This window comes from Pelophylax lessonae, assembly GCF_965119305.1.
Source record: "Pelophylax lessonae genome assembly, chromosome: 1".
Taxonomy (NCBI): Eukaryota; Metazoa; Chordata; class Amphibia; order Anura; family Ranidae; genus Pelophylax; species Pelophylax lessonae.
The window spans coordinates 494,449,283-494,475,146 of NC_138768.1; the positions used below are offsets into that span (position 1 = coordinate 494,449,283).

The 25,864-nt window shown below is 43.8% G+C and overlaps 1 protein-coding gene across 1 annotated transcript in view; it reads left to right on the forward strand.

Annotated features, from left to right (window-relative positions):
* The first annotated feature begins 5,501 nt into the window (after window positions 1-5,501).
* Window positions 5,502-25,864, forward strand: part of ANGPTL4 (angiopoietin like 4) — a 56,161-nt gene continuing 35,798 nt past the window's right edge. The window contains exons 1-3 of the mRNA XM_082254957.1: window positions 5,502-6,046; window positions 10,356-10,471; window positions 19,454-19,553. Coding sequence (XP_082111083.1) covers window positions 5,590-6,046; window positions 10,356-10,471; window positions 19,454-19,553 — 673 coding nt within the window. The 5' untranslated portion in view covers window positions 5,502-5,589. The remainder of the gene's footprint in view (window positions 6,047-10,355; window positions 10,472-19,453; window positions 19,554-25,864) is intronic.

Consider the following 25,864-nt stretch of genomic DNA (forward strand, 5'->3'; position numbering starts at 1 on the left):
CCCTTCCCCTGTAGCACTACAGGTACAGGAAGATTTCGAGTCGGCCCACACAAGCCATCAGTCGATGCTCTTGTCAGGTAGCGACTCTGAAGATGAGGATCCCTGCTTGGGTTTTGAATATACCTTGGTGCCTTCCCTGGTTAAAGCGGTCAGAGAGACCTTAAATTGGGAAGAGTCAGCTGTTCCCCCTCCCAAGCAGAAGAAGTACTTTAAACAGCTCAATAAGGAGCGTGTTCATTTTCCCTTCCTGGGAGAGTTGGGTGAAATCATCTTGGAGGAGTGGAGAAAGGTGGAACGAAAGAATTCCTTAGTATCCAAGATGGCTAAACTTTACCCCTTCAAAGAGGATGATGTGAAACATCTTGAGTCTCCTCCCCTAGTTGACGCAGCAGTCATGAGACTGGTCAAGCACGTGACCCTTCCCTTAGAGGATACGGTCTCATTTAAAGACCCCCGTTGGACCGAAGGATGGACTCTGATTTGAAAAGAATCTACCTTACAGCAGGTATGGCCTGTAAGCCAGTCCTGGCTTTAGCTGCTCTATCCAAAGCCATGGAGTCTTGGGCTGATGTGGTAGACAAATCGGTCAGATCGGTTTCGGAGGAGGTGGCCAGAAGCGCTCCAATCCAGGAGCTTAGGCTGGGCGCGTCGTTCCTTGGGGAGGCTTCCATAGACCTGATCCGTCTATTGGCAAGAGTTATGCTGTCCTCGGTCACAGCTAAGAGAGCTCTTTGGCTCCGCCCTTGGGTTGCGGATCCGGCATCAAAGCAAGTTTGGTGCCGTATTCCCTTTGAGGGGTCCTCCCTTTTCGGGAATAAACTTGACGAGGCCATAACCCGGGCTACAGGCGGTAAGTCTGGGTTTCTTCCCCAGGATCGGCGCCAGTTCAACGTCAAGAAAGGACAGCCTACCAGAAAATTTGTGCCTGACCGGGCCAGGGAAGCTCGTTCTTATAGACCTGGTCGGGAGTTCAACCGGAACTGGAGATCCAGACAGTCTTCCAGGAAGACGACAAAGAATGTCTCCTCGGGGGACCGTGAGCCCACTAAGTCCTTTTGAAGGTGGGCCCGCTCAGACATGTCGGGTGGGTGCGCGTCTACGCTCCTTCCGACATGTCTGGGCGGCTTCGATTCAGGACCCCTGGGCCGTCAGGACGGTGTCCTCAGGCCACAAGTGGGTCTTCAAGGAGAGGCCAGGCTCAAGGTTCCTGCCTACTGCCATTCCATTCCTAGAAGAAAGGCGTCAGATTTTGTTTTCTTACGTCGAAGCTCTCATTGCTCAAGGGGCTGTCATCTCCGTTCCAGAGTCCGAGCGAGGCCAAGGAATATATTCTCCGCTCTTTCTGGTCCAAAAGAAGAACGGATCATGGAGACCAGTAATAGATTTGACCTTCTTGAACAAATTCATAAAAAAAGAAAGGTTCAAAATGGAGACCCTGTTGTCCATACAGCAGTCAGTCCAGCCGGCAGATTGGATGGTGTCCATCGACTTGAAAGACGCCTACTTTCATGTCCCTGTGGACGAAGATTTTCAAAGGTTTCTCCGGTTCGAAGTGGGAGGATTACATCTTCAGTTTATCTGTCTCCCATTCGGGCTCTCAACATCTCCACGGACCTTTTCAAAAATCTTATTGGCCGTGGTAGCCCTACTGAGATTGAAAGGTATCCGTCTTCACCACTATTTGGACGATCTCCTCCTGTTGTCCCAAGACAGAGACCAACTATTAGTTCATCTGGAGCAGGTCGTGTCCACTCTCCAGAAGTTTGGTTGGTTACTCAACAAGGAGAAGAGTCACCTGATTCCAACTCAGTCCCTGATCTACTTGGGCGCTCTGTTCGACACAGAGAAGGCGACTATCTCTCTTCCAGAGGAAAAGATAGGGACACTTCGAGACAGGATTCGCTTTGCCCTCTCATCCTCTCATCTTCAGGCACGTCAATGCCTGAAGGTGATCGGGACTATGGTCGCAGTAGTCCCCATGGTGAAGTGGGCCCTGTGGAGGATGAGACCCTTTCAGAAGGGATTCCTTCAGCAATGGGATACGTGGCATCTGGATCAACGCATCTTCTTAACCCCTTCAATGAGAGCGAGTCTCCCCTGGTGGTTATGCAGAGACCACCTGCTGAACTGCCACTCTCTGAAGCCAGCTCCGTGGGTAGTGGTTACCTCGGACGCCAGCAACATAGGCTGGGGTGCCCACTGTCTGTCGGAGGTGGCACAGGGCAGGTGGGAGTTTTCCAATCGAGGATTAGTATCCAACATACTAGAACTCCGAGCAGCATTCCAAGCTCTTCAGGCATTTTCTCACCTGACAAAAGACCAACCTGTCATGCTGCGTCTGGACAACACCTCAGCAGTGGCATACATCAGGAAACAAGGTGGAACACGCAGCTGGTCCCTATTGAGGGAAGTGGAGCCGATTATGTCCTGGGCACAGAGAAATCTCTCGAATCTTTCAGCGGTTTATGTTCCAGGAGTCCAGAATGTCAAAGCAGACTTCTTGTCCAGAGTGGATCTGGACAACAACGAGTGGTCCCTTCACAAGGAAACGTTCGACTGGATCCTAACATTGGGGCTCTCTCCAGAGGTAGACCTCTTCGCCTCCCCCTGCAATCACAAACTGCCGAGGTACTATTCAAGATTCAGAGATCCACAAGCATCAGGGATAGATGCACTCTCGGATCAGTGGAGATTCCACAGGGCATACGCCTTCCCACCAATTCCGATTGTGTTACAGTTTCTTCGGAGACTCAGGTCGGAGCCAGTGGAGGTAGTGGCGGTGATTCCCTTCTGGCCGAACAGGCCATGGTTTCCCCTTCTGACGCTACTCAGTGTCCGAGACCCAATCCCGCTACCCTTCAGACCGGATCTGTTGTCCCAGGGGTCTGTACTCCATCCGTGCCCAGACCGTCTACATCTCAGGGTCTGGATGTTGAGAGGAGGAGGTTACAGGCTTTAGGCTGTCCAGAAACGGCAATCTCGACATTGCTTAGTGCTAGAAGAAGCTCAACGAACAGGGTTTATCAGAGAATCTGGGAAAAATTTTCTGCACAGCTGACTACAAGGCCTGATCCTCAATCTTCAATTAAGATCCAGGATGTATTGAGCTTTCTCCAATCAGGACTGGACTTGCCTCTATCAGTGAGTTCGCCCAGAGTCCAGGTCTCGGCTATTTCCGCTTTTACAGGGATCTCCTGGGCCACTCATGCCCTAATTCGTCAGTTCTTCCAAGGGGCAGTGAGAATCAGAGAAAACCCAGGTTTCCCAAGTGGGATCTGCCACTAGTTCTGGATTTCCTGGCGGGTCAGATTCAAGACATGTCTGATTCTTTGACCATAAGAGAGCTTACACTGATAACAGTGTTTCTGGTAGCTATAACCTCAGCAAAAAGAGTGTCGGAAATTGGGTCCTTTGGGACACAAGAGCCTTTCTTAACTTTTTTTCCTGACAGAGTGGTGCTCATTCCCATGCTGGATGCGAGACCAAAAAGGACCTCTGTCTTCCATGAAAACATAGAAACAGTATTACCAACCTTTAGACAGGAAGAGGAAGAATCTTCGGTTCATCCGCTGGATGTTGGAGAGTGTATTAAGAAATATTTAGATGCCACTTCCTCTTTCAGAAAATCAGAACATCTTTTTGTTACCTTCTATGGAAAAAACAAAGGTTCAAGAGCCTCGACGAGATCCATTTCCTCTTGGATCATCCAGACCATCCAGTGGGCTTATAGGGCTAAGGGCTTGACCCCTCCAGCAGTAGTTACAGCTCATTCGACGCGGAGCATCTCTACCTCCTGGGCAGTATCCAGACATGTGGCTCCTGAAGTCATCTGCAGAGCAGCGTCGTGGTCCTCTATTAACACTTTTTTATCCCATTACTGTGTTGAGCCAGCGGCTCTTTCTTCTGTGAATTTTGGTTTGCAAGTCCTGTCTGTTTGACAAAATGCATTAAACTTTTCTGTTCAGCACCTGCCCACCCTGTGTGTACGGCGAGTTATTTCCCGATACGTATGCTGCCATGGAGTCTGTCAGGAAAACGGAAAATTTATATCAAATACTTACCGTAATTTTCCTTTCCTGATGGACTCCATGGCAGCAGGAGTTCCCTCCCGGATTTCTGTGGAGGATAGTTACAGAACACGTGTGCTGAACAGGAGCAAAGATTTATGGGAGTGAGGTCCTATGGGTAGGTTTGGAGGCGGGGCCAAACCCGATACGTATGCTGCCATGGAGTCCATCAGGAAAGGAAAATTACGGTAAGTATTTGATATAAATTTTCCATTTTTTTGGCATTTTGCATACATGGAAGTGTAGTGGAGGGGTCTAGGGTCTTTTAGACCCTCGATCCCTCCATAAAGAGTACCTGTCACTACATTCACAAGGGATGTTTACATTGCTTGTGACAGCAATAAAAGTGATCAGATTTTTTTTTTTTTTAAAAAACCTGTAATAAAGTTAAAAAAAATAAAATAAATAGGAAAAAAAAATTTTAGGCGCCCCCTTACCGTTAGCTTGCGCACAAAAAAAACGTATACGGAAGTCGAGCCGCGAATGAAATCGCTGTTCAAACCACACATGTGAGGTATCGCCGCGATCGCCAGAGCATGGGCAATAATTACAAAAAAAGAGCTACACTCCAACTCTAAACTGGTAACCGTTAAATAAATTTAAAGCGTCGCCTATTGAGATCTCTATTGACCGTAGTTTGTCGCCATCCCACGGGGGGGCACAATTTTAAACCGTAACTTGTTGGGTATCTATTTACTCTGCGTGACATCATCTTTCAGAATATACAAAAAAAATGGGCTAACTTTACTGTTTAGTATTTTTTAAATGCAGTGAAATGTGATTTTTCTAAATTTGTCCAAAAAAATGGCGTTTTAAAGACCGCTGCGCAAATACCGCGTGACAAAAAATATTGCAATGACTGACATTTTATTCTCCAGAGTCTTTGCTAAAAAATATATATATATATATATATATATATATATATATATATATATATTTATATAATGTTTGGGGGTTCAAAATAGTTTTCTAGGAAAAAATACTGGTTTTAACTTGTAAACAAAAAATGTCCGAAATAGGGCTGGGGCTTAAGTGGTTAAGGGGGAAAATCTTCCGGTCTAGAAGTGGTTAATTTACAGATATGCAGTGGGTTATACAACAACATAGATTCAGTAACTGGATTCTACTTGATACCTTCTTTAAAACAAGTGTACGATTGGCGGAGTTCAGGGAACTCATGGACTATGTAGAATAAATAGAAAATTGTAAAAATAAGCCTGGCCACCAGAGGTCCAAGGATTGCACAGCATCTTTGTAGCAAAAGGGTTAAGACCAGCCCCAAATGCCATTTCCAGCCTACACAGTGAGGAGAGTTCCTCCTCCTGAAATCTACATAGAGTTATTTGGTTTGGTAAGCAGACAGAGCTGAGAGGAGAGAAGAGATCAGATGTGCTTGTCAGTGATCCCATCCTCCTTGTAACCACTTAGGGCTGAAGAAAGAAGTTCTGCATACAAAATAGGAAAGCGACTTAATTGCAGAATTATTTGTTTCATTGAGACAGGATCCAAAAGCAGCACCGCAATGAAGCTTTTTTCAAGTTTATTGTTGCTTGTTTTGTTAAATGGAGTTAAGAGCTGGGGTCTCTACTCTGAAAACAAAAATCAGTACGCCTCCTGGGATGAAATGAACGTGATAGCTCATGGGTTACTCCAGCTAGGGCATGGCTTGAAAGAGCATGTGGATAAAACTAAAATCAATTTGAGGGAGATCACAGGCAAGTTAAATCATCACAATGTTTCTATAGCAGCACTCCTTAATAATGCCAAAGAAGTCAGAGATAGTGCAGATGTGCTGAAGGACAGGATGCAGAAGCTGGAGCAAAGAGATAAACAATTGCAGGACCTAACTCTACTCCTTCCAGAGAAGCTGCAAGAGGTCAGTAAGGACAGAGAAGTCCTGGACAGTAGGCTGCACAACATAGAAGAAAAGCTCCGGCTTTTGGAACCAAACAATGACAATATTAGTGCAAAGGAAGATGTTCAGAACCTTCAGGTAAGCTTTAAATTCATTTATTTTATGTTCTTCTTAACCACTTAAGCCCCGGAAGATTTTACCCCCTTCCTGACCAGGTCCTATTCTGCGATTCGGCACTGCGTGACTTTAACAGACAATTGCGCGGTCGTGCGACACTGTACCTAAATGAAATTGACGTTCTTTTTTTCCCACAAACAGAGATTTCTTTTGGTGGTATTTGATCACCTGTGCGATTTTTTGATCATGCGCTATAAACAAAAAAAGAGCGACAATTTTGCAAAAATAACAATATTTTTCACATTTTTTTATATGAAATTCCCCCCCCCCAAAAAATGTAAAAATCAAATTTTTTTAACATTTTAGGCCAATTTGTTTTCTGCTACATATGTTTGGTAAAAAAAATCTCAAAAAGCGTATTTTGATTAAGTAAGGGAAAAATTTTTGTCATTTTTATTGTTTTTTTTTTTAACGACTAATGGCGGCAATCTGCGTTTTTTTTTTGCGGGACTGCGACATTGCGTAGGACAGATCGGACCCTTGACTGACATTTTTGACACTTTTGGGGGTACCAGTGACATTACTACAGTAATCAGTGCTATACATATGCACTGTTACTGTAAAAATTACACTGGGAGGGAAGGGGTTAACTTTATTCGAGAGGGAGGGGTTAAGTGTGTCCCTAGGGGCGTGTTTCTAACTGTGATTGGATGTGGCTAGTGGTGTAATAGCACAGATCAACGGTCCTACATAGCAGGACCGAGTGATCAGTGCTTTTACACAGGGGAGAATGACAGGCGGCTTTGTTTACATCAGCCGCCTGCCTTTCTCCCTCTCCACCCGACGATCGCGAGTGACAGGCGGACATCGGGTCCGCCGGTCACATGCGCGGGCTTCTTAGGGTACGAGCGGGGGTGGGAGCTCGCCCCCTATTGGCTCCCAGGCTAGTGACGTACCGGTACATCACTTTGCCTGGGAGGGGCTGACCGCCGCCGTATATAGTCGGGCGGCGGCCGGCAAGTGGTTAATAGGAATAGGAATCTATTAAGTGGACATGCAACATTACATAAAAAATATTCCATTATTACATACAGAATATACTACAAACCTCCTGCTATGAATTACTGGTTTCATAGGTAGTATGAGTAGTAGTAGTAAATGTTGGTGTAACAGTTAAAGTATTACTAAGGGGAAAACGTTTTCTTTTTATAGAGCGGAGAGGGATTAGAACACCCGTCTGTTTTTATTGCTGCCTGTGCCCCAGTTAGGGAGATTTATCCCCTTGATTTGTCCTGTTTACCCTTATCACTGAGAGTAAAAGTGAAAGGAAATTCGAAATTTTGGGTTGTCACCAGAACAGGGATAGAGAAGAAACCTTCCAATATAGAGACTTGTTCTGGTTACAGCCAAGGATTTCCTCACTTCGGAGGGGTTTCCTTTCACTTACGGTTTTGGTTACGGGACAGAAAGCAAAGTTAATCTCCCCAATGGGTCACAGGTGGCAAAAAAGAAACTGACTTACTCTATCTAAAAATAGTTCTTTAGGAAACCCTCTGTGTAGGTTTGCACCAACTATTCTTGATTGTGGGGGAATCTCTAGAGGTGGACTCTGTGTCAGTATGGAGTGCAGTATATGTAGCAGATGTGTATGAAATTTTCTTTGAAGAAACATTGGAGAAGGTATGCAAAAGAGGCTGTTTATTGGAGGGGTGGGAGATGCTGGGGGTGCAGAATGCTTGGTAGTGCGGGATGCTGAGGGTATAGAGTGAAGCGGAATGGGGGGGTGCAGGATATGCAGAATATAGAGTATTTATTTATTTCAGGTACTTATATAGCGCTGTCAATTTACGCAGCGCTTTACATATACATTGTACATTCACATCAGTCCCTGCCCTCAAGGAGCGTACAACCTAAGGTAGTAGTGGGAAAAGCAAGGGACACGGTATAATGTGATATGGGGATACAGAGTAAAGCAAAGTGCAAAGTGTTGGGGTGGTGGAGCATGTAGGGGATACAGAGTGGGGTATAATAGGGAATGCATAGGGTGCAGAGCGCAGGGTAGTAGGAGTTGTGTACAGGGGGTGCAAAGTGTTGGGGTGGTGGAGCATGTAGGGGATACAGAGTGGGGTATAATAGGGAATGCATAGGGTGCAGAATGCAGGGTAGTAGGAGATGCATGGGAAGCATGTCGAAAGACACTGGGGAAGAGGGGCCCTGTCAGGCAGGCTGTACAGGACCAAATGATTTCTAATGGCAGCCCTTGGAGTAGCACTGGGCAAGTTGTCTCCACCAAGATTAGATGTTCTTTCACCCTTAAAAACAGCACACACTGGGTGGTATAGGTGATCAGCACAAAGCCAAACTCGTTTTTTTTTTATAATGGAGAGAGTGTGAGGATCCTCAAGTGAGATCTCCCCTGCAATATTTTGAGAAGTCAGTGGATGACTAAAGTAAACCGCATCAACCTATTTGGAAGGATGAATCAATACGTTTCTTACTATTTTCTAGCGCATATTAATATAATAGTTGCTACAGTTCATGTATCACGAAAATCGTATCAGGCTTAAGTAATACCAGCTTTTGTCTGCCTACCCAAAGCTAAGAATATTGTGATTTATTGCTAAATATTACCTGTTCTAAAAAAAGCTACAAAAAAGTCTTGTAAAATGTGATCCACGGACTGCATTGTTTCATATATCTATCCTATTAGACATATGTAATTCGTTTAGGTTTGAATGTAAATTCTGACACATTTTTGGTTATTCTGAGATTTGAATGTATCCCAATCCCCGAAAGAAATAGCAATGAATTTCTTTGAAATTCTTTTTGTTTATTAATTTTCTAATGAAGTCCAAATTTTCGTAATGATCCTAATTTGGATCGGTCGAAAGACGAACGACCGATTCAAATTCTGTGTGAAGAATAACTGGTTGTTAAGGGACGGGCCGATGACTCAAACTCTCAGCAGGCTTCCCCACTGAGAGCTGAAGTGGAAACAAAAGACTGCTGACAATAGAAAATTCAGAAAAAAACAGCGTGGTCTCACCCGATCCATACCAGGCCCTTCTCATGTCAAATTATTTTTTAAAAATGTCGTGGGGTCCCCCTCAACTCCATACCAGACCCTTATCTGAACATGCAGCCCAGCAGGCCAGGAAAGGGGCAGGAAGAGTGAGCGCCCTCCTCCTGAACCATTCCTCCCCTATGTGAATGAGTAAGAATACCCATTCACCAAAAATGTGTAAAAAGTGAAAAACGACACTACACAAGTTTTTGACAATTCCTTCTTTAAAAAATAAAAAACAATGTCCCACAGTGTAGATCCATCGTCAATTACACTGCCCGCCACAACGCCGCACCCGAAAAAAGAGAAAAAACCTCTGGACCCCCTTTGCTGTTTTTATTTTTTTCTATTTTTGTATTGCCGGCAATTTAAATGTCATTTTTTTTTTTTATAAATGTCAGTTTTGCTGCAGCAGGTTCTATACACAGTACAGATGTGCCACTTTACAGGCAGACTAAGGTCCCCCCAGGCACTATATTTAAAGGAATTTTTCATTTTTATTGCTTCACTTTAAGCATCATTAAAATTACATCTCCTGTAAAAAAAAAATCATTTTTCAAAAGAAATTCTTGCATTGATACATGTCCCCCAGGACAGTACCCTGGCCCCCATACCCTATTTAAGGCAAATAACTTGCATATATGCTTTCAAAATGGGGTCTTTTTATTTTTCAAGTTTGGATTCCATAGACTTTAACAAGGTTCAGGGTTCAGGTCTGAACTTTTGCGATGTTTGAGAATTCTGGTGCGAACCAAACCAGGGGGGCTTGTTGGGCACAACTCTATTTACAAGCAGATGGGGATTTCTGGCTTCCATTTGACTTAGCTTTCTAAATGCTTGTTACAGTTAAGTGACTCAGAAAGTATTGAAGCTAAAAACAGCAAAGTAAGTGGGATTTTCGGAAGAAGGTCAGCAATGAAACTTACGTAATTGTTTCAATTCCAGTTTTCTTTAAAGGAAGATTATTATATGTGAAGTTGGTTCCTATTTCCTGAAAATAAACATTAATAATTAATCAAATGATAACTTTTTCTAAAACTGTCTTGTCCAAAGAAAAATCTCTGCACATCGGAGACACATGTAGATGTTAATATTAAAGTACTGTATTAACAATGCATCTTTCCATTAATGTTTTAAGGCATTTTATATCATTGACATTCTTTTTTGCCAAACCTCACATTTTCAGAAGAAGGTAAAAAAGTTAATTTCAAAAAGCAGAAATAATGTTTAACTGTTACACTATTTGCTTTATTTCAGTCACAAATGGAAATCCAGAACAAAAGAATCAGTGAACTTTTGGAAAAGATTAAATTCCAGCAATATAAACTGGACAAGCAAAATTTGCAGATTAAAAATATACAAAGCAAAGTAAGTCGACATGTCTACTCTTTATTTTTGCAAACTCATGTATTCAGGGTGAAGACAAACTTGGTTTTAACCATATCTCTGGAGAACAATTGTTATAATCTGAAAAAAAAAAACACCCCAAATGGTTAGCCTGAATGTTTCTGCAATGGTTAAACTAACTGCAAAAGTAAAACTATAGGGAAAACTGTTTTTTTTTTTTCATTTTGGATAGAGCAAGGGAGGGTTATAACGCCTGTCAGATTTCTTTTTCCGCTACCTGTGTCCCCTTTCAGAGATTTCCCTTAATTTCCTGTCTCATAGCCAAACATAAAGTGGGAGGAAATCCATACAAACAAAGGGAATCCCTTGGGGACCCCTAGGTCACCAGAACTAGTGTCCCCATTGGAAGATTTCTTCTCTATTACTTTTCTAGGGACAACCCAAAATGTGGGATTTTCTTTACTGTCACTTTCAAAGATAATGGTAAACAGGACAAATTCAGTGAATCTCCTTAAAGGGATTGTAAAGTCTCGTTTTTTTTTTTTTAATAACAAACATGTTATACTTACCTGCTCTGTGAAGTGGTTTTGCACAGAGTGGCCCGGATCCTCCTCTTCTCGGGTCCCTTTTCTGTGCTCCTGGCCCCTCCCTCCTGTTGAGTGCCCCCACAGCAGGCAGCTTGCTGTGGGGGCACTTGAGCAGAGTCACAGCTATCTGTGTTCATTCATACATGGAGCTGTGACCCGACCATGCCCCCTCTCTCTCCTGATTGGCTGACTGTCTCAATCAATAAGTAAGGGAGTCCCAGGGCAGCTGAGAAACTCCTGCAACATCACTGAATAAAGATAGGCCCAGGTAAGTATTAGGGGGGCTGCGGCACACAGAAGGTTTTTTTTTTTTTTTTATCCTAATGCATAGAATGCATTAAGATAAATAAAAACCTTCTGCCTTAACAAATCCTTTAACAGGGGGAAAGACAGCAATAAAAACTGATGGGTTCTAATTCCTCTCCACACTATCAAAAACTTAAAAAAAAGTTTTGCTTTTAGTTATACTTTAAGGAACCCTCATAGATATGTTTTTCTTTCTTGATGTAACTGTATTCGGCTGGATTGGAAAGCAATCATTTTATGTCTACAGCCAAGATAAAGTATAAGTATGTTTATGTATCACCCTACAAAGTAGGTGCTAGGTAAGTATCGTGGGCCCTGGCTGCCTAACAGCAGGGCCATGATTTTCAGCTGGGCTGTCATGTCTCCCAGGTGTAGCTGTTGAGACTGGGGAGTCTCCCCACTGTGCTCCATGAGAGGGTTCTCATTGGGCAGTGGAGGAAACCCAGCCAATGGTGCACTCAGGCCTGTATCTACCCCAGAAAGGCAGATTCTGCCACACAGCATTCTGGGAGGGGGTATAAGTTTGAGGGGAACGCATGACGCAGCATCTTTGGTGGGAACCAGAGTCCCAGGAGGGAGAGCACGGCTGTCTCTCCTCCTGTCAGCAGGATCAGGTGTCCCAGGCGGCTTGTCTGAGGTGACAGAGGGCTGAGCTGAGCTGCAGAGAGGATCCGGTGTGCCAAGGACCAGCAGAGCTGAGAGGGGTCCAGTTTCAGGAAAGCATTCCCAGTTTGTGAGTACTGCAAACTGCCCCTAGGGGTCTGCCTAGAGAGAGGGGACCACTCCAGTGAAGGTCAGAGGTATCCAGGAGCTAGCTAGCCGGTGCAGGAGCAAGTGTAAAGGGGGTGCCTAGTGAGAGGACCCTGAAGTGTAAAGGGGGTGCCTAGTGAGAGGACGCTGAAGTGTAGAGGGGGTGACTAGTGAGAGGGCCCTGAAGTGCAAAAGGGGGCACCAGCGGTTGGGCCCTGAAGTGTTAAAGTGTGCAGCGTGCAGTGTACAGTGTTGAGAAGAATTGCAGCAGCACAAGCAATTATAAAAGGCTACCTCAGTCAGGAAGGACTGGAGGGAGCTGTTTCCAGGACTTTTGAGCTAATCAGAGCGTCAGGAATCAAGTCTCGGTGCAGTCCAAGACTTTTGAGAAGTAAAGTTTAAGTACAGTACCGCAAGTCAGTGTTTTTCAAGTGCCAGCAAGCGTTGGTCGGCATCCAGCCGGCGTCAAGACAGCGCTAAAAGGCATTTTGATAAAGATATCCCATTTGTACCTAGTTGAGCCAGAGGAGTATCCCACTCATTCCCTCCTCCCATCCCCATTATCAAATAAACAAAACAAACTAAAGATGCCGGAATGGTCATTGTCTCCAATCTCACACTTGGGTATTCAGCTTAAAGGGGCTGCTGGCGTTTCCGGTAACAATGGCAGACCCACATCAGGCCCAATGCCTGGAAAACCTGCTACATTTAAATAATTATTTACAGTATTTATACTTGTCTGCAGCCTGCTTACAAAAAAGTAAGGTGCTACATGTTTTACTGATAAACAGGATATCCATACAAAGGAACATCCATCCTAGAAGCCGTGTATTCGCTAGAGAGAGCTGAAGGGAAGATAAGAGACAAACTGTTTTGAACAGAAATTTAGCCCAAGATAGTGTGTACCAACATTTTCAACTAGGATTCCAAAGGTTGTTAGGGGTTTCCTAAACAGCGGATGGATTGATCTCCCACCTGATGGGGCTTGCATAGTTCTGGCATCAGTATTATTCCACAGATATTTGTGAGGGATAAGTGAATCCCTTCCTCTATCCTCTTGTCACTGACTCCATTGATCTTTCTACCTGCCTTTAAGGGTGACATTCTTTCCATTGATCACCAATATTAGGCACATTCTGGTCACCGACCTTCAGTGTAACAGGACGTTCTTTCCATTTGCCACCAACGGAACAACAGATTTTTTCTCCCAACGTCAACCAGCTTAAGGGGGCCTTCCTTCAACTGGGTACCATTGTAAGGGGGTCCTTCTTCAACTAATAACCAATATAAGGGATCACCACTCCCTCTGAAAGTAAAAAAAGTTAACACACCAAACAGCTAGTGTTTAAATATTTGCATATATTATCAGCTTCATAGCATAAAAAGCATACATTATCGACTTGTAAGAAAAAAAAGTATACATTATAATTCATATAGTATAGACAAAAAATCCCACCATACAACCTAATCTAGACAAAAGCTCGGTATCACCTGAATCAAGCAAGGGTCAATTACAAAGTGGTTTAACCTCCAATATTTGCACCTTTTACCAAACAGCAAGGTTGTCTTGTACTCTCCGGGGGGCCCCTTACCCCTCTTATCCTCCCTTTACACCCCCTCCTCTACACACACCCCTTGCCATACTTATCACTCCCTACCCTTAGCCTTTATCTCCTTCCTCTCCTCTTCCCCCTCTCTTCCTGGGTCCCCTACCCCTTCCACCCCCTTCCCACCTCTCCCAGATCCCTCATACTCCCCTTTTGGACCACCACTGGACATTTTTACCCGTAAGATACTCCCTGACCCCTACCTACTCCATTACGGGGGCGCAACCTTTCTGTTAACACAACACTTATTGAATTCACTTGACCGTGTTCTAGCTTCTGTTTTGCTACATACTGTTCTGCAAATGCCCCTCTTACAGCCCATTCACACTACCGCGACTTGTCAGGCGACTGGTGAGCCTGACAAGTCGCGGTCCATGCACTGCTACAGGAACCGTTCTAATAGGAGCGACTCAAGTCGCTCCGACTTAGAAAGTAGTTCCTGTACTACTTCGGGGCGACATCAGAGCGACTTGCATTGACATTCATTATATGAAGTCCATGCAAGTCGCGCCGAAGTCATGGTACACGTGACTTCACAGGTCGCCCCCGAAGTCGTGCCGCGTTAGTGTGAACCGGCACTTACTGCTAACATTTGATACCATGTACCCTCTGGTTGACAACAAATGTTGATACTGTTCTGCATATTCTCTCATTCATTATTCCTTGCCACCTTTGTTGTATGTAACCATATCTGCCTAATGGTCTCTATACTGAATCGTTTGTTTATCAATAAACGTTATGGAAAAAATAAATAGAACATAAAGTGGCACGATAAGGAGATCTTGTAAACATATACATAATAGTACGTAGTATAATACCAGGAAAGCAACACAAAGGAACATGGACACCTGGAAGAAGGTGGAGGTGGAAGTATCCAACAATGTTTCAGGGTGAAGAACCCTTTCTCAAGTAAAATTCTAGGTGGGAGATGGCTGTAATTCAGATGATAGTGTGCTTTTGACCATTGGTGTAATACAAGTGTTAGAATACTTTTGATAGAATACTTTTTAAAGAATACAATTGCTGTATCCCTTTATATGTTATTAGTAGCACCACATCCCAACATAGCATAGAAAAAATAAATAGGGCTTATTCACATGAAAATATATCTTGAGGTTTGTGTGAACTGATCAAATTATTTTTTTAAGCATGCTATGCTAAAAGTTATACATTTTTGTTTTTCTTGATATAATTCTTCCGAGAAAAAAAAAAAGAAATCATTTGATATTTGTACAGTCATCATATTTCCATATGCTTCAACCCATACACTATGGCATTTTCTATGTATCCTATAATGATCTCAGTCATCTTGCAATCTCAGGTGGTTAGGGAATAAGAAGGCACATTCCATTCCTTTGGGCATTATGTTGAAATTTATAGGGTAAGCTTAATGTGCACCCTGTTGAATTGCAAAGCTCCCCTTTTTAAACACCTAAAGACCCTGTTTTATGAGCCCATTCCCCCTTGGTAGTGCAGATGTTTATAAGATTCCTCGGCCTTACTGGGCTCCCAGGTATATAATGGGAGGAAATGTTGATAGCAGTGGGGCAACAAGCATTAACACTAGTGTATGTGGTTATAGAATCCGTTGAGCTACCACTTAAAATAAGAAGTGGGAAGCAGCTGCTCACAACTTAACAATGTGTCCCCACATCTAAAATTCAATTGTTTACAAATTTACAGTAGCGCTGTGGTTCAAAATTAAAAGTATAATAAAACTTCATAAAGAATTGAAAACAGTAATATTATATGTGTCTGATCTCTCAAGGTAGATATTGAATAACGTAATGTCATCAAATTCCTCAGTGATGGGATCACTTTCTCTTGTACCTCAATCCACACTGCGTGTGCTAGCAGCTCACCTCATTCTAAAAGCATTTAGGGTATAAGCAATTCCTCTCCATGGGTGGCTATATCATATCTAGGGATGGGCTTAGGCGTGTTTATATCATACCCACCAGGAAACCATCAATGCACACCGCCAATCATAGGCAGTGAGGCATTCCCCACCTCACAGCTGCACATACACATGCTGCCTATGATTGCATATGAGTGCAGTGACGGTTTCCTAGCAGGTACAATCTGAACACACCTGAGCCCATCATTAATCATATCCTTTCACCCAATCAGCAATGCGATGGTTTATAGGTCTGTCCACATTCTTTCCCACTATCTACTCTCCCCCAGTAGGTGATATGGTTATACAAGAAAGCAAATCCTCATTGTGTAGTATTCAAATTATTATTTATGATCGAAAAACATAGTAACTTACATTTAAAATCGATTCAAAAGCATCAGAAACCATGAACTTCCGGGATCAGCCAAAAACTGCAAGTGACATGCTCAACTCCTTCCCAACTAGTGTAGCGCCCTCCTCGGTAGGTGCTAGAGTGAGTGTATTATAGTTTTTGCTTTCTCTGCCTAACAGGGAGACAGTAGGTCAATTTATGTGCTGTCTGCTTAACAGAGACTGTGATTGGTTCGCAGAGTCTGCTCAGTGTGCTCTGGTGCTGCTCATGCTGTCTTGAAAATTCACACTGGTCTAGCAGGTATGGAATTAGAGCATGAATATCCAAAGAGCCCTGACCAATCAGTTGGGGAGGAGCCCTAATGCATGCTGGGTGTCTGTATTTATATTTGATGAGCACATGGGCTCTGGGTCTTCCTCCACAGAGAGAGGTCAAGCCGGGGAGGGGCCTGCTGTGCCTCCTCAGCATAGGCTGCCATGTTGCCTCAGGTGGGCAACCTGAGGGAGTGAAACATTGAAGCTGAATCCCAGGGTTCTCCTGAGAGCTGACTGACGGAGGATGTCCATGAATCCTGTCTGGTATCACAGAGGAAGGTGACCTGCGACCAGGCCCTTGTGAGCACAGACCCCAAAAGGGATCCTAGAGACTGGTGTTGCTAAATCCTCCTCTGGGTGCTAGAAGTCAGCTGCTGTGTGTAAGCTAAAGGGGACACCAGCTGGTGTCTTTAAGAAGCAAGGTACACTAAATTGTGCCTAATACAAAGGGACTTTGCTCTATTTTGTACAGTTCGCTACACAGTTCTACTGACAGTCTGCTACACAGTTCTACTAAGAAAGTTGTCCTCGCATGTGAATAGTTATTTGGAGCATCCCACTAAATCCCTTCTCCTATCGGTCTCCAAATAAAACAAAAAACACATCCCCTAGACTGGTTATTGGAGACAACAAGCAGAAGTGTGTGTGCACCTGGCTGTGTGAGAAAATACCCTGTGACTGGCTGCAGATTAAAGAGTGGGAGACCCGGGCAAATGCAAAATATAAAGATGCTCCTGCGGGGGTAGCCCTGCACTAGCATTTGGGTCTTGATCCAACAGTAAGGTAATGTTCATTAACGTGTATTTTTTCTTTTTGTAGGACATTGCTATTTTGTAGACCTTTTGTTATTTTATTTGTATTTGTATTTGTACTGATAAAGTAAACCTTACTGTTTTAAAAAGAATGTATTCTTTTGGCCAGTGGTTGGGATTGCAGAAGAGTATTTTTATTCATGCCTGGAAATTGGAATACCAGGTGTTGGCCTATGGGAAAGCCAAACCGGGACCCAAAACTAAACTATATATTCAAGATGGGGTCTTAAGCATGCTTTGGGTAAGACTATGGGGATAGTTTACTCTTCAGTAAACTATCCCTATAGTCTTACTCAAAGCATACTTAGGACCTCATCTTGAATATCCTTCGAATGGAGGCTGTTTGATAAGGAAAGTGAAGGTTTACTTTGCAAAGTGAATGTTTATGAACGAAGAGAAGCTGTGTTTTTTTTTTTAATATAGGCACCACATTTGCCTTGCACCAATTCAATAGTACCATTGGTATTAAAGAGTATCCATAACCATTGGCATTAAAGAGTCTCCAAAAATCAGAAACACTAGCGTAGAAATTAGTGTGCTTAAGCCATATGGTCTAAGTGCTTTATTATTTTGGGCTGTTTCTCCTTTTTCTTCTTACCACACTTCTGCCATTTATAAATAGATTTCTATATCATTTTTTGCTGTAATATTGGAACTGTACACTCACCGGCCACTTTTTTGGATACACCTGTTCAATTGCAACCCAATGCATTTAGGTATCTAGATGTGGTGAAGATGACTTGCTGAAGTTCAAACCGAGCATCAGAATGGGGAAGAAAACAGAAAATTGTATATTTACCTTTCCATGATTTTCCTTTCCTGGTGCATCTTCATGGCAGCATACAATGGGATTCTGGCTCTGACAGGTTAACTATGAATCGAAGACAGACCCGGCTTGCAGCATTCTCTGTAACTCTTACCATTTGGGTAGGAATCTGTATGCTGCGATGGAGATGCACCAGGAAAGGAAATTTATGGAAAGGTGAGTATACAATTTTCTGTTTTCCTGGCTCATCATGTCATCATACAAGGGTAACTAACTCACCATACGGGAGGGTGCAAGAAAAATGTTGTGATGGTCAGTAGCATAAGTATGCGCGTGGCATTTTCCAAATTTTACTGTCATGATCTAAGCCAGGATCACTTAATAAAAGCGTAATGAAGGTGTCCTAGGAGGACCATTTTGCTGACTTGCAAATAGACTCAGGAGACACTCAGCACTGCTCTGTCTACAGAGCTGGCACTGCCCTGGTTGAATGTGCTATTAAGTCCTCTGAAACAGGAAGGACTTGTGATGCGACTCCAGTCCTGATCAGGTGAGGACAAAAAGGAGAATGCTGCGAGTCGGGTCTGTCTTTCATTTATAGTTAACCCATCCTATCAGGTTGTTTGGGCAGAGCCACAACCCCATTGTATGCTGCCATGATGCACCAGCAAAGGGGATTTAAGTGACTTTGAACGTGGCATGGTTGTTGGGTGCCTACTACTGGGATTTTCATGCACAACCATCTCTAGGGTTTACAGAGAATAGCCTGAAAAAGAGAAAATATCCAGTGAGCTGCAATTATGTGGACAAAAATGCCTTGTTGATATTAGAGGTGAATGGGCAGACTAGTTTGAAATGATAGAAAGGCAACAGTAACTCAAATAGCCACTAGTTACAAACAAGGTATGCTTATACCATCTCTGATTGCAAAGCACATTGAACCCTAAAGTGGATGGGCTACAGCAGAAGAAGCCCACTCCAGGTGCCACTCCTGTCAGCTAAGGACAGAAAACTGAGGCTACAATTCACACAGGCTCACAAAAATTGAACAATAGAAGATTGGAGAAATGTTGCCTGGTCTGATAGGTCCCGATTTCAGCTGCAACATTCAGATGGTAGGGTCAGAATTTGGTGTAAACAACATGAAAGCATGGATCCATCCTGCCTTGTATCAATGGTTCAAGCTGATGGTGAATTGGTGTGGGGGATATTTTCTTGGTACATTTTGAGCCCCATAGTACCAATTGAGCATCGTTTAAATGCCACGGCCTACCTGAGTATTGTTGCTGACCATGTCCATCCCTGACTACAGTGTACCCATCTTCTGATGGCTACTTCTAGCAGAATAATGCACCATGTCAGAAAGCTCAAATCATTGACAGACTTAAGGAGACAGGATAACTATAGTGATGATCAGCTTGAACAAAGAGGTGGTAATGCTAAGGGAAAAGCTGAATGGCAAAGTAGGTCAAAAGGGAAAATATTATGCGTGATGTCTGTAAATGAGGAGGGATTTCTGTCCCTTAGAAACATGAGCAGCTCTTTATTCTTGCTACCTTAGAAATATTAAGCTGGTATGCAATTGATATCTAACAGATAACATGCATTGCAGATACAAAGAAGTAAATTGGAAAGCCATTACTGGAGGCCCATTCTTCAGGGAAATGATGATTGGTTTGAGAAAAACAACAGCCACAATTCTGCAAAGAAAAGTAAGTTGGTTATATTTGATTTATTTAATTTTGAAAAATCTTACTCTTCATTTAAGGACTAACTTCACTCAAAATGATATTCCAATTTTGGAAGTGGACCAGACAACTTCTTATGTAGCATAGAGAAGCACAAATATCTAGTGACAATGTTAAAGACCTCTAAAGGTCTACTCTTGTCCTAAGTGTGGGCACTAAAAAGATTTTCAACTGCCTTCTATGCCTAGTCCTTAAATACTTTGCTCAAAAAAATTTAAAGGAACACTTTTTAATCAGAGTATAGCATCAAGTCAAGTAAATTCCTGGCATACTGTCAGGGAACTAGCCAGGTAATAGTCGCTCACAGACCTGGCACATTAGCCAATTCTCAATATGACCACGCCCACACAAATACGCTTACGCGTATTGCGAACGCCATGGCTGGCGCACGCAACGGACGTAAGATCCCGGAACCCTAAGGCTTTTAAAAGGGTGACTGTGGCCCATGGACATTGCTGACTGGTCTTCAGCTTCCTGCATCCTGTTCTTGTGTTTGCTGCTGCTTCTGATCACCTGTTGTCAACCTGGCTTGCTCTTGGATTCCTCTTGTCTCGCTCCCAGCTCTGACCTTGGATTGTTCACGGATCTTCTCTTGCCTTCTGCCCTGTGTATGACCCCCGGCTTGCCTAACCACTACTCTGCTATCTGATCTGCTGACCACTGGCTTACTGACCTCTGCTTTCGTCCCCGACTATGCCTTCTGCTGTGCCTTGTCTGCTGTGATCCCCCTTGGTGCCCAGCCTGCAGTACCTACCTTCAGTACTTACCTGTTGATTATGCCTGCTGCATTTCCCATTACAACCTGCTTTCAGCCGTGTGCAGTCTGCACCATCCTCAGTGCTCCTGGGCCCTAGTGCTCACCTTCTCTGGTGTCCAGATGCAGAGAGATCTCCCTACCACCAACCCTCATCTGGGGCACAGCTGGCAATCCCTGCTACTTTGGGCTTTGTGCTTCCTGTTACCACCTTCAGGGACACCGAGCACTCAGCCGCAAAGCACACCGAGCACTCAGCCGCAAAGCTCAGCATTTCAGCTTCATTACAGATATTTATCTGGCCAGTTAAGTAGCAGAGGGGGGTGTTAATCAGTTTCAGTTCTTTTGGGTAACAACAGGTACACTTGATGGGCAACAATGAGACAACTTCCAAAACTGACATTTTTTTTACCCTGCTCATATTTTCTGACTGCTTTTCACTAGTTTTGCATTTGGCTAGGGTCAGTGTCACTACTGGTAGCATGAGGCGATACCTGGACCCAATAGAGGTTGCACAGGCAGTCCAACTTCTCCAGGATGGCACATCAATACGTACCATTGCCAGAAGATTTCATGTGTCTCCCAGGATAGTCGCAAGAGCATGGAGGAGATTACAGGAAGGAGAGAGGCAGTTACTCTAGGAGAACTGGACAGGGCTGTAAAAGGTCCTTAACCCATCAGCAGGACCGGTATCAAATGACCTCCAGCAGGCCACTGGTGTGAATGTCTCTGACCAAACAATCAGAAACAGACTTCATGATAGTGGTCTGAGGGCCTGACAACCTCTAGTGGGCCCTGTGCTCACTGCAGCGTGGAGCTTGATTGGCCTGTACAATACAGTACATGTGACAGACGTGACTGGGTCTAGAGAAGACATAGAGAATGTCATGCTGCCTTTAACATCATTTAGCATGACCGGTTTGGTGGTGGGTCAGTGATGGTCTGGGAAGGCATATCCATGGAGGGAAGCACAGACCTCTACAGGCTAGACAATGGCACCCTAGGTACCTTAGGTATCGGGATGAAATCCTTGAACCCATTGTTAGATCCTACGCTGGTGCAGTGGGTCCTGGGTTCCTCCTGGTGCACAACAATACCCAGCCTCATTTGGCAAGAGTATGCAGCCAGTTCCTGGAGGAAAAAGGAATTGATAATTTTGAACGCCCCGCACGCTCCCTGACCTAAATCCAATAGAACACCTCTGGGGGATTATGTTTTCGGTCCATTCAAAGCTGCCAGGTTGCACCTCAGGCTGTTCAGGAGCTCAGTGATGCCCTATCCTGGATCTGGGGGGAAATATCCCTGGACACCATCCGTCGTCTCATTAGGAGCATGCCTTGACGTTGTCAGGCATGCATACAAGCACGTGGGGGCCATACAAACTACTGAGTACCATTTTGCTACAATGACATATCAGCAAAATGGACTAGTCTGCTGCCTCATTTTTTTACTTTGATTTTCAGGGTGTCTTTGAGTTCAGCCCTCTGTAGGTTGATAATTTTATTTTCTATCAAACATCATGGCATCCTTTCATTCCTAACACATTATCCAGTTCATATCAGTATAGATATCCAGTATGATATTTTTCCCCATTGAGATCTGATGTGTTTTCAAAGTGTTCCTTTAATTTTCTTGAGCAGTGTAGATTTCCAAGGACCTTTCTTAGGCTGGCCATACACTATACAATTTTCTTATTCAATTTCCTTTAGATTTACCTTTAACTATGTAGTGCAAGGGCCTGCCTGATTGCATACACATTGAAAGTGTTTAGGTTTGACCCTATATTACATGGTTTTGGTAAATCTAAAGGAAAGTTGAACAAGAAAATTGTATAGTGTATGGCCAGCCTTAGAGTGCTACATTTTTAATACTGAAAACCCTGTGATGGCTGACAAACTTCTCCTTGTGTCTACTACATTATTTTAAACAGCCAGCAGCACAAGGTAGGGATATATATTTTTTTTTTACTCATATATTCTCTAAGTATTGAGCCTTTGGTAGATACCATGTGGTCCACTTTGTACATCGTGAGAGTCTGCTTTAGACTCCTTTCACACACTCCGTCCGTTGGACGGAGTCTGTTTTTCTCAGCGGGGGATCGAGCCGCCGATCCCCTGCTGAGCAGGAGGAGGACAGCTGTGTCTCCGCGCTGTGTGCGGAGACACAGCTGACAGTTCCCCATGCATCTCTATGGGGGAAATCGGATGTCAACGGACCGTCAGTCCGTTCTCACCCGATTCCATCCGATCCGCTGGACGGATGGAAAATAGGGTTTCCATCCGTCCAGATTTGACGGATCGGATCGGGTCGGATGTCAGCGGACATGTCTCCCCTGACATCCGATGCCCCATAGGAATGCATGGGGGGACCGTTCAGATCCGCCAAAAAAACGGACAGGCAGATCTGAACGGTCCGCCTGTGTGAAAGGGGCCTAAGACAGAGAAAGGTTTAGATCTCTTAAGATATGCTGCTCATGCTGACCAGTCCACAGACCTACCACATTTTTCTAAATGAAATCTCAAACTGATATCAGGATTTAAACTAAACCTAAAGAAATTACATGAATAGTACCACTGGATTGGCATAGGGCCAATGTGGTGCTTACATTTAAAAAGGGATCAAAGTCTTCTCCAAGTAACTATAGACCTGTTAGTTTACCTTCTATAGTCAGGGTGATACCGGAGTTTAAAAGGCCACATAGATAAGTTCTTGCTGTAAAAAAAGATTTTAAGCAACAGACAGCATGGATTCATGAAACAAACAGAGCTTTCTTTTGGTGGTATTTGATCACCTGTGCGATTTTTTGATCATGCGCTATAAACAAAAAAAGAGCGACAATTTTGCAAAAACAACAATATTTTTCACATTTTTTAATATGAAATCCCCCCCCCCCCCCCAAATATAAAAATCTAAATTTTTTAACATTTTAGGCCAATTTGTTTTCTGCTACATATGTTTGGTAAAAAAAATATAGCGTATTTTGATTGGTTTGCGCAAAAGTTATTGCATGTACTAACTAAGGGAAAGATTTTTGTCATTTTTATTGTTTTTTTTTTAACTAGTAATTGTGGCGATCTGCGATTTGTTTTGCGGGACTGCGACATTGCGGCGGACAGATCGGACCCTTGACTGATATTTTTGACACTTTTGGGGTTACCAGTGACATTACTACAGTAATCAGTGCTATACATATGCACTGTTACTATAAAAATGACACTGGGAGGAAAGGGGTTAACTTTATTGGAGAGGGAGGGGTTAAGTGTGTCCCTAGGGGCGTGCTTCTAACTGTGATTGGATGTGGCTGTGTGTGTAACAGCAGAGATCAACTGCTATGTAGGACCGTATGATCTGTGCTTTTACACAGGGGAGAATGACAGGCGGCTTTGTTTACATTAGCCGTCTGCCTTTCTCCCTCTCCACCCGACGAGCAGGCTGCTTAGGGAACGAGCGGGGGCGGGAGCGCGCCTCCGGCGGCGCATGCTCGCCCCCTATTGGCTCCCAGGCTAGTGACGTACCCGTACGTCACTTTGCCTGGGAGGGGCTGACTGCCGCGGTATATAGTCGGGCGGCGCTCGGCAAGTGGTTAAAGCCATTTTAATTTTAACAATGCATACCAATAACAATGCAGCATTCATTTAAATATTACCTGGTGTTCCTGCCAAAAAGGTATGGATTATTGTTCTACTAATTATAGGCTGACAGTAGTGTGTCCCTATATCTTAGTTGGGTTCCTGTATACCCACCCTGTCACATTGGTTTCTATGGGAACTACAAGTGGCTATTGTAACACATATTACGCAAACATGGTCCACCATTGAAAATATTATTGAACACACCCTGAAAAATGCCATGCAGCCATCACTGGGGTGTAAGTATAAAGACAGGGAGTGTCTACAAAGAGGCTGTAAAAGATTAAGAGTGCTGTGTTGCAACATAAGATAAAGAAAGGGGTACAATCCAAAAATGATAAAGCTTTAAAGTGCTTAGATTTAGGCTACGTTTCCACTAGTGCGATGCCAAAGTTGTGCGATTTACAGTGCGACTTTGATGAAACTTTTTTGATCTGACTTGACACACTCTGACTCAAAGTCGCATCAAAGTAGTGCAGGCACCTTTTCAAAGTCGCTGCAACTTTAAGTCGCATAGATGGGAACGGGTGCCATTGAAATCAATGGGCTGTGACTTGTCATGCGACTTTGTGTCCAAAGTCGCACGACAAGTCCCACTAGTGGAAACTAAGCCTAACTATATCTGTTCCTATCAGGGATTTATTCTTTCTTGCACTGTTGCACAAATACATCCTCCTTACTTACATCGATAATCTGGTGTTCTGGGATACCCTTTTTATTTAATAGGTAATAATATTTAAGTAAATAAAGCGCTTTGTAAACTGTTGGCGCTATATAAATCACGTATAATATTAATAATAATGTTCTTGCCTGTTTGTAATGCAAGAGTGGTATTCTCAAACACATGTATTAGAGCATGGGTGTCCAACCTTTTGGCTTCTCTGGGCCACATTGAGTGTAGAGAAATTTTCTCGGGCCGCATATAAAATATAAACTATAGTTAAGGTATATAAGTAATAAAACGCTGCTACGCCCTTCCTGTGATAAAGCCCCCCCCCCCCCCTCCCAGCACTAATTTAACACAACTAGTGGATGATCCCCTCAAAGCAGCCTCTGTGGCCGTGCCCCTGACTTGACTTCCTTCCTCACCAGCAAAGAAAAATTGTAATGGGGCAGTGGGCCACATTGCCTGCAGTTTTGGGCCGCATGTGGCCCCTGGGCCGCAGGTTGGACATGCCTGTATTAGAGGTTCATTGCTGTCTCTCACATACACTGGGCCTTATGGATATTAAACAATATCTGAATAAATATGTTTTTCACAGCTGTTACATAGATTTTAACTTGTTTTGGAAGTTTGGATCTGCTTAGTGTACGTCAGGCTGACGCAAAGGAAGTTTTACAGCACAGGTTTTAAGAAGCAGACCTAACTTGTGTTTTTTTTTTTATCCCAGTAAATATTACAATGAATAAAGGCTGCTGTTGTTCTGTTTCTTATCATACGTGATTTAGTAAAGCAATTAACCACTTGCCGACCGCCGCAAGTACATATACTGCAGCGGTCAGCCCCTCACAGGCAAAGTGACGTATGGGTACGTCACTAGCCTGCGAGGCTCTGGGGAGCGAGCGCGCCGCCGGAGGCGCGCTCCCACTCCCTCTCGGTCACAGACCCCCCCGCGTGTGTGCCCGGTGGACCCGATGTCCGCCCGGGCACTCACGATCGTCCGTGACAGCGGGAGAAAGGCAGGCAGCTGATGTAAACAAGCCACCTGTCATTCTCCCCTGTGTAAGAACAGTGATCATACGGTTCTACTATGTAGGACCGTTGATCACTGTTCCTACAGCTCAAGCCACAGCCAATCACAGTTAGAATCACGCCCCTAGGGACACACACCACCCCTCCCTCTCAAAAAAAGTTAACCCCTTCACTACCAGTGTCATTTTACAGTAACAGT